Source organism: Polypterus senegalus, chromosome 1 (assembly GCF_016835505.1).
Source record: "Polypterus senegalus isolate Bchr_013 chromosome 1, ASM1683550v1, whole genome shotgun sequence".
In the NCBI taxonomy this organism is placed as follows: Eukaryota; Metazoa; Chordata; class Cladistia; order Polypteriformes; family Polypteridae; genus Polypterus; species Polypterus senegalus.
Genome location: NC_053154.1, coordinates 170887732 through 170897731, shown reverse-complemented (window position 1 = coordinate 170897731; position 10000 = coordinate 170887732). Strand labels below are relative to the sequence as shown.

General features: G+C 36.5%; 1 protein-coding gene across 3 annotated transcripts in view; it reads left to right on the top strand.

Moving 5' to 3' along the window:
- Positions 1-10000, top strand: part of wdr33 (WD repeat domain 33) — a 217738-nt gene that overhangs the window by 64908 nt on the left and 142830 nt on the right. For all 3 annotated transcript variants that reach the window (XM_039762909.1, XM_039762898.1, XM_039762920.1), the window contains exon 2: positions 1955-2172. In XM_039762909.1, the coding sequence (XP_039618843.1) occupies positions 1969-2172 (204 nt within the window). In that variant the 5' untranslated portion in view covers positions 1955-1968. The remainder of the gene's footprint in view (positions 1-1954; positions 2173-10000) is intronic.

Sequence of the window (10000 nt, the reverse complement as noted above, 5' to 3'; positions counted from 1 at the left end):
AAACATTAGGACATCCTTTGAAAGCATGTGGTTTTTTGTAACATTTTTAATAAATGGTTATTTCATCTCCGTTTCAACAATACAGAGAGATTAAAGTAATCCAACTAAACAAAGAAAACTGAAGAAAAGTCTTTTCAAGATCTTCTGTAAATGTCATTCTACAAAAATGCCTATTCTAACTGAGGAAATATATATAAACACACACACTCCTGTAGCCACAATAAATGCCTTATATCTTATAGACAAACCAGGGATCAATAAGTTCCTTTCTACTGCAGCCACAACCGCGACACACATAAAAAACATCAATAATAACTCATAAACTTGCAATATTATTTAGGAAAATCGCAACATTTTACTCACCAAAAATTTGTATTATTTGTAAACAAAATCCATCGTCCTCTCTTTTTTCAAAAACAGTTCAATCAGTCTGTCGTACGGATTATCCTTGCGCTTCAGTTCCATCAAAACGTCACTTTCTATCGCCATCGAAGCTAATGCTGAAAGGTGAACCCGCCCTATGGTATTTCTGACATAAGTTTGATTTCGCTTTAGGGCTGAAAATGTCCAATCGACAGAAGCAGTTTACACAGGAATGCTCACCGCCAAATATACCAATGTGAACAGCTGCCCCATGCTCTCATTCAGATTTTTCTGATGAAGGAAGTCAAGGAGATCAATGGGAGATTCTCCTGCAAAATCATCCATGGCATATTTTACAGTCAGTTCTGTTTTTAGCCGAGACAGATCAAAAAGCGCTCCGTGGCTGTTGTGTTAAAGTGGAGAAGGCTGCATGCGTGAAATTTTTCTTGTATTCCCGAAACTTCTGGGGCTCGAGGAACGTGACAAACATCAGGTTTTCATGGTCTTGAAATCTGGTCTGTGTCTGGCAAATAATATTTTCCAGAATCCTGCCATGGAGTTTGCCGTAGTGCACGTGACGATCTTTCGCTCGGAGCGTTTGCGGCGTTCAATGGCCTCGTAGAGTTCCTCATATCGGCTTCTATCCAATCAATGGGTCTGAATACGGTGACGTTGCCGTACGCCTGCTAAAGGGCCCTACTGACACCAACTCAAAATCTGATTGGTTGAAGCAACAGGTTAATCGACATTTATTCTGTATTAGAGTGCCTCCACAACAGATTATGAAAGCCTCTTTGCCTGGCAACAAATGATGGCTGAAATGTGATTGGTTAAATGCTTTAATACGAAACTCCGCCTCCCACGGCTATCGAGCTGCATTCTATTACAGTATATATGGACGAAAATACGTTCCAGTTATGACCATTACGCTTAGAATTTCGAAATGAAACCTACCTAACTTTTGAAAGTAAGCTGTAAGGAATGAGTCTGCCAAATGTCAGCCTTCTACCTACACGGGAAGTTGGAGAATTTGTGATGAGTGACTCAGTCAGTGAGTGAGTCAGTGCGGGCTTTGCCTTTTATTAGTATCGATTTTATTAACTTAAAATGTATTTTGTGCAAAATTGCATTCATATGTCATGCTTTTTATTACTTACACATTCACTCTGATGGTCCTGAGCATGTGTATGATCTGTTAACTTTTACAAAGACCTAACTAAAACATAAAGCGTAGATAGTTCGAAAATCTGGTATTTATCAAATAGATTTGTTCTGCTCAGGTTTCGTGATTGAGTCCCAATGTCGATGGATATGTGCAGTACTAAAAACTAATGGTTAACATGCCAAGTACTAGAATGTTATATGCTAGTAAAAGTTAATCAAGGATGTACTCATTTTTACCATTTTTGATTTAATCAGTGTTTTCTGATTTACTTTTACAAATAATGATTGCATGTCTTCTTTAGTTAAGAGTCCTTACATTTTGTTTAGTGATAACTATTTGTGCAAAGCTTTTATCATGTTCACTTTGGATCTATACATTTTAGGTTAAACTTTTTCACAATGTATATTAACTTATTTTCTTTTTTAGGTGCACTTATAACAATGGCAACAGAAATTGGCTCACCACCTCGGTTTTTCCACATGCCTCGGTTCCAGCACCAGGCACCTCGACAGCTCTTCTACAAACGGCCTGATTTTGCTCAACAACAAGCTATGCAGCAGCTCACCTTTGATGGAAAGCGCATGAGGAAAGCTGTTAACCGCAAAACAATTGACTACAACCCCTCTGTAATTCGCTACCTAGAGGTTAGTGGGGTTTTTTATATATATAAATAACAGGCATTTAAGTTGAATTATATAAAGTAAAAAAAAAAAGTACTTTCAGATTTACCTAGTTTAATATTAAAACCCACACTACCAAAAAAAAAGTGTGTTTAAAGTTCGTAGTGATAGTTAATTTTAGGCAATTTACGTTCAGATTGACTAGCACTTTCTAACAACTGGGATGTGTTGTTCATATTTGAAGATTTTTATCCCCTTTATGTTTTCTAAGAATGATGCCAACACCATGTATTCTTGTATATAAAGAGCAAGGATTATAATTCTGTCATTGTTGTTTTTATTTCAGTTAAGTGAAATATCTTGCTTGATGATTAAGTGCCATCAAGTCATTTTAGATTCCTTGTGACTGTATAGACTGACTGTCTCCAGAATACCCTGTCTTCTCTTTAGGTTTCTCAATAGCTTATCTGCTGCGGTTATGATCAGAGATGTTAATCCTCTTTCCACTCTGTTTCTTCAAAGTCCAGCTTTCACATCTGTAAAATGTCTCATAAAAAAACATCATGTGAACAATGCTGATCTTTGTTTTCTGTATCTACCTTAAAGAGAATATCTTGACTCCTCTAGGATCAGTCATTATCTACCATTTCTATTTCTTCACCATCAAGTCTAAAATTGGCTACTGTGCCTGTTCTACACTTTTTTTGTGTTTATTCATACTTAAATGTTCTCACCTTGTTCCTTTACTTTCATTTTTAGGGTCTGCAAGTCTAGTTAATTTTACGCAAGACTGTTAATATTCCCACCATTTTGAATTCTTGTTTATCTTCTTCCAGCCTAACCTCTCTCATTAAATGTTCAGTATATAAATTGAATATAAACATCTACAGTATGCAACCTTTCAGAATTCTTGGTGATTTTGATCCAGTCATTTTCTCCATCCACTGTCCTAGTCACAAGAAAATGACAAGCTGAGGTGAAGTTGTTTGTGAACTTTGACAGTTGAATTACTTTGTTTTAAGTGCACTGAATGCGTAATTAATTTTTCTCTTGTAAGTCTAATAATAAGCTATAAACAATAACTTGCAACATATATGGATTTTGCAAAAAGATACAAATGTTCATTTATATTCTGTCTAGAGCAGGTCTTGAAATCCTGGGATACCTCTGCGACAGCAAATATTCATTCCAATTAGTTTTGGAACTCAATTGATCAGTCTTAAATCTGATGTAATTGTTTAATCATCTAGTCAGCTGGCCTATCTTTGTCTTATATTTTGGATTCATACAGATGTGCCAGTATGATGTTTACATTAAGAATAATTTCAGAAGTCTATTTTGCGATAGACTTGAATGCTTTTTTTTTTTTTACCATATTCTTTCTAATTTACCTGCACTTGGAAATTGCCCCTTTAATTTTACTCAGATACTAACAATTAGACAATGCATTTTTCTTAAACAGATTAACAGAAAAAACACTAGCTAATTTTAACCAGTGGTTCTGATAGGTGGGTTTGCAGTTGCAAAGCCACCCAACTGCTCTGAGTATGAAACTCCTTCAAGCTCTCCTCCAATATCTCAGAATGAATTGCTTGCCATCTCTTCCCCCTACATCTTCTGTGTTTCTTTCTGAAATATTCGTGATCGTTTTTGTTACGTGTTCCTTTATTTGATTTCAGAAGTATCCACCCTTGTATCTTTTTCAAATGAAAACAAGTATAACTATTACTAGTAAAACATATTTCAAAAGCTACCTGTATGTATTTATTACGAAAAAAACAATTTTTACTAGTACCTAAATTTCTTAATCATAACATACAAAACAAGTACGTAGGTTTTTCTTTTTAAGGATAATTAAAGAGAAGTAATTGCCAACATGCAGAAGTTTTCACTACAGGTATTTTTGGTGACGGCAAAAGCTGTTCACTACTCACTAGGCTTAAGTATTATGTTTTAAATTAAGTATAAAATGAAAAAATATTTCTGAAAATTAAAAAATTAAAGTGAATGATTTAGTCACTGCTGACATTTCATAACTTAATTACAGAACCTAGTATGTTATACTTTGGATTTATCACTAGAGGATGCCCATTAACAATATCCACATTTAACATGAGTGCAGTTGCATTTTCTCTCCACATACAAGACTCGACAAAAGAGAAGGCAAAAGTTTCCTGTAGAGCTGTGGCAACTGTCAGGTAAGCTGCAGAAGGATTTCTTGTCCTGACACCTGTGTAGTTTAAAAAGTGAGTGAAGTTTGGCAGTAGCATGTTTGAAATCAACCTGTTTCGTTTATGAGTTTGGCAGATTCTGCCATCATGATAAAACACTAATTTTGAATGGCAGTATGCTGTGACACCAGTGACCATCTTTGCTGAAAATTTTTTTTGGAAATTAACTGGGCAGCTGGCTTATACTGACATGTTTTTCCCCAACACCCCGTTGATGATTTTCAAGGCCAACGTGACATCACTTAGCTATGGCAGCCATGCACAGAACTTTCATGCACATCTTTAATAAGATCACAGCTGATTTGTTCCATGCATGTGCCAATGCCTCAACCCGATTGGTGCACTTATTAAATATCTATCCCACATGAGTTTAAATAAAAATAAACTTGAAATATTTCAGTTTGATGGGTACATTAGCTGTCCATAATGAGTACTGATACCAGATATTATGTTACTCTGATCCCTGTGCTGCCAGCAGAGTACTGCATGGCTAATTTGTATGCATAATTAGCCATGTCCCCTGCTACAATCTCAGAACAAACCTTAAAGGAGATTTCCTCTCGTTATAAAACAAGAGAAAATGTAAAATAATCACAAAAAGATTTATTACTGTTAACTTATAAATTGGAAAAAAAAAATGCAAAACTTCTCCACAGATGCATAGTAATAAAAAACACATTCTAGGTATGCCCAGAACTATGACTTCAAACTATTGAACAAGAGTGTGCCATGCTTGCTGCTATGAGTGTGTCTCATGATTGGAACCGAGTGTGTGTGATGATCTATATTTTATTCACTTACTAGCAAAATACCCGTGCTTCGCAGCGGAGAAGTAGTGTGTTAAAGAAGCAATGAAAAGAAAAGGAAACATTTTGAGAATAACGTAACCTGATTGTCAATGTAATTGTTTTGTCACTGTTGTGAGTGATGAGTGTTGTTGTCATATATATATATATATATATATATATATATATATATATATATATATATATATTTACACACATAAATATATATATATATACATATCTATACATATACACATATATACACACAAATACATATATATATATATATACATACATATCTACATATATACACACACAGCTATTTCGTATCAGTGCAATACGCTGTTTGTTAAAACGGTTGACTCCCGCTCTTACGTGCAATAACAAATCAAATCATTCAGTTGTCTTTGCTCATATGTCATTTTAGAGTTGGGCGCCTGGAATCTTTTTTGGCCACAAGTTCGTTTCTGTTTGGTGTGAGGTTCTGTGTTGTGGAGATTCTCAGGATGGATTGCAGGTGCTCATCAGTGAGGCGACTCCTGTGTGCTGTTTTGTTAGTCTTTATCACTGAGAAGAGCTTCTCACACAGATATATGCTACCAAACATGCACAAGGTTCGAGCCGCATGTAGACTGACTTTTTTTGTTCTTCAAAGTCACCAAAGCGCCGTGCAAACTCAGTGTGCAATAACTCTAGCCGCCAATAACTTGCCGCATCATAAGGTAGACTTGATTAACGCGGTAAGTGTTGGCAAGGCAGCTGAAGCGCTGCATTATGGGATCTGTAGTTTATTGTGTTACCAGCGCTTCATATACCGGCTTTAATAACAATAATACAGTATATAAAATGATCTCGCTGGCGGATATAATTACACTGGCTGGATGTGGCCCATGACCCTTGAGTTTGACACATATGGACTAAATAGAACTTGAAAAGATATATTTTTTCAAATGTGATCGCGCAATTCAGATAGAGTTGACGCCGCACTACAGCCTGCATGCCTCAATGAGTCATCCTCCCTCGCTCTTACTTTTTACAGTTCATCTAATGAATACACTGAGTATGGCTTTACCAAAACAATCATTGATGGCGAATAAAGTATCCATTATTCGAGTATGTAGGCGGATATATATATATATATATATATATATATATATATATATATATATATATATATATATATATATATATATATATATATATATATATATATATATATATATATATATATATATATATATATATATATATATATATATATATATATATATATACAGTCATGTGAAAACATTAGGACACCCTTTGAAAGCATGTGGTTTTTGTAACATTTTTAATAAATGGTTATTTCATCTCCGTTTCAACAATACAGAGAGATTAAAGTAATCCAACTAAACAAAGAAAACTGAAGAAAAGTCTTTTCAAGATCTTCTGTAAATGTCATTCTACAAAAATGCCTATTCTAACTGAGGAAAAGATAGGACACCCTCACATGTATTCCCTCTTAAATTGGCTCAGATCTCACACAGGTATATCACACCAGGTGCACATAATTAGTAGATCGTTACTCTGCATGTTGAATGAGGCTTGCCCTATTTAAACCTCAGACATTTAGTTTGGTGTGCTCCTGACTGTTGAAGTGAGAGTGAGCACCATGGTGAGAACAAAGAGCTGTCAGAGGACTTCAGAAAAAGATTGTAGCAGCCTATGAGTCTGGGAAGGGATTTAAAAGACCTCAAAAGATTTTGAAATCAGCCATTCCACTGTCCGGAAGATAGTCTACAAGTGGAGGGCTTTCAAAACAACTGCCAACATGCCCAGGACTGGTCGCCCCAGCAAGTTCACCCCAAGAGCAGACCGCAAGATGCTAAAAGAGGTCTCCAAAACCCTAAAGTGTCATCTCGAGAACTACAGCAGGCTCTGGCTACTGTTGATGTAGAAGTACATGCCTCTACAATCAGAAAGAGACTGTACAAGTTTAACTTGCATGGGAGGTGTGCAAGGAGGAAACCTTTGCTTTCCAAGAGAAACATCGAGGCCAGACTGACATTTGCCAGAGATAAAGTTGACAAAGACCAGGACTTCTGGAATAATGTTCTTTGGACAGATGAGTCCAAAATTGAATTATTTGGACACAACAGCAGAGGACATGTTTGGCGTAAACCAAACACAGCATTCCAAGAAAAGAACCTCATACCAACTGTGAAGCATGGAGGTGGAAGTGTCATGGTTTGGGGCTGCTTTGCTGCAGCAGGACCTGGTCAGCTCACCATCATAGAATCCACGATGAATTCTACTGTGTATCAGAAGGTGCTTGAAGAACATGTGAGACCATCAGTTAGAAAATTAAAGCTGAAGCGGAACTGGACCATGCAACATGACAATGACCCAAAACATACTAGTAAATCAACCAAAGATTGGCTGAAAAGAAGAAATGGAGAGTCCTGGAATGGCCAAGTCAAAGTCCAGATTTGAATCCCATTGAGATGCTGTGGGTGACTTGAAAAGGGCTGTACGTGCAAGAAACCCCTCAAACATCTCACAGCTGAAAAAGTTCTGCATTGAGGAGTGGGGTAAAATTTCCTCAGACCGATGTCGAAGACTGGTAGATGGCTACAAGAACCGTCTCACTGCAGTTATTTCAGCCAAAGGAGGTAACACTCGCTATTAGGGGCAAGGGTGTCCTATCTTTTCCTCAGTTAGAATAGGCATTTTTGTAGAATGACATTTACAGAAGATCTTGAAAAGACTTTTCTTCAGTTTTCTTTGTTTAGTTGGATTACTTTAATCTCTCTGTATTGTTGAAACGGAGATGAAATAACCATTTATTAAAAATGTTACAAAAAACCACATGCTTTCAAAGGGTGTCCTAATGTTTTCACATGACTGTATATATATACCCGCGTATCGCAGCAGAGAAGTAGTGTGTTAAAAAAGGTAGAAAAAGAAAAGGGAACATTTTAAAAATAACGTAACATGACTGTCAATATACAGTATTTGTTTTGTGAGTGTTACTGAGTGTTGCTGTCATCAAGGATTTGATTATCATTATTTCTTTCAATCAGGTTCGTATTTGTAGGATGTGTTGTGTTCAAGTTACATTCCGTGTTTGTCAATCGTTGTAAAGATGACAGGTTTCATTCATCGATTCGTTTCTTACTGCATCAATAAACAGCTCGTCTTCTTCTTTATCTGAGACCTGACACACTGCATGGACGGGTTTTTTTTACACTGTCTTCCTTTAGCGGGACATTGACTTTTTCCACCGTGTGCTTTGTTTCCACAGTAGCTGCATTTATGAATATGCTTATCAGACGCTTCATATTTTTTGCGGCCTTTTCAATTTTGTAATTCGGTTTTTGTTCAGCGCTCTTTGGAACTGCTGCTTTTATCTGTGCGCTGCGTCAGTTCACGTGAGCCACTCGTGTACTTGCATCGAAGGTTCCCAGCTGTGCTGGTGCCATCTCGTGCTATGTCCATAGCTTTATTTAATGTTACCTTAGTCCTGGCACTTAAAACTTTCTCTCGCAGTTTCGCTGAGTTTGTGTCAAACACCACCCTGACCATCTCATCTTCCTCTCCATAAGCACAGACAGTCCTTCACCCGTGAATATTTACCCGTGGCAGTTTGCTATTGGATTGCAGCTGACGGACGGCCTTATATGGGCAGGCACTAAATTACAAACGCCAGCGGCAGCCTGTCTATGAACTTAATTTAAAGTGTAGGTTTACATCGTGCTTTGTTTCTGAAGTAGCAGAACTCATGAATATAGTTGTATATGTCACTCGCTCGCTTCTTATTGTTTCGCTGCCTTCTCAATTATATAATGCATGTTTTCTTGAGCGCTTTTTTAAAGGTCTTCCTGGTTTTCTATGTACTGCGTGATTACGTGGGAGGCATGATGATGTCACACGAAACTCCGCCCCCACGGCGTTGAAGCTCATCTCCATTACAGTAAATAGAGAAAAACTGCTTCCAGTTATGACCATTACGCGTAGAATTTCGATATAAAACCTGCCCAACTTTTGTAAGGAAGCTGTAAGGAATGAACCTGCCAAATTTCAGTCTTCCACCCACACGGGAAGTTGGAGAATTAGTGATGAGTCAGTGAGTGAGTGAGTCAGTGAGTGAGGGCTTTGCCTTTTATTAGTATAGATTGCCAGTTTGTTGTCATTTGTTGTATTTTGTTTGTGGTATTTGTTCACTCTTCATCATCTGTTGTTCTGTGGCATAGTGACAAACTGGTTAGCCCTGAGCCTTACAGCTCAAATCACATTTGTGGCCGCAATAATTGGTCTAGCACAGGGGTCTCCAACACGTCGCTTGTGAGTTACAAGTAGCTTGCAACCCCTTTCCAAGTAGCATCTCAAGGATGATCAGGGGAAACAGGATGCACCTGAGCTCAATTTCAAGCTTCATGACAACGTTGTGAATACTTATGTACATGTGCTTTCTCAATATTTTTATTTTTAATAAATTTGCAAAAACCTCAAGTAAACTTTTTTCACATTGTCATTATGGGGTGTTGTGTGTAGAATTCTGAGGGAAAAAAAAATACATTTTTGAATAAGGCTGTAACGTAACAAAATGTGGAAAAAGTGATGCGCTGTGAATACTTTCTGGATATATATATATATATACACACACAAACACACACACACATATATATATATATATATATATATATATATATATATATATATATATATATATATATATATATATATATATATATATATATATACACACACATATACTGTATATATATATATATATAGATAGATATATAGATATATATATATATATAGATATATATATAGATATACAGTGGTGTGAAA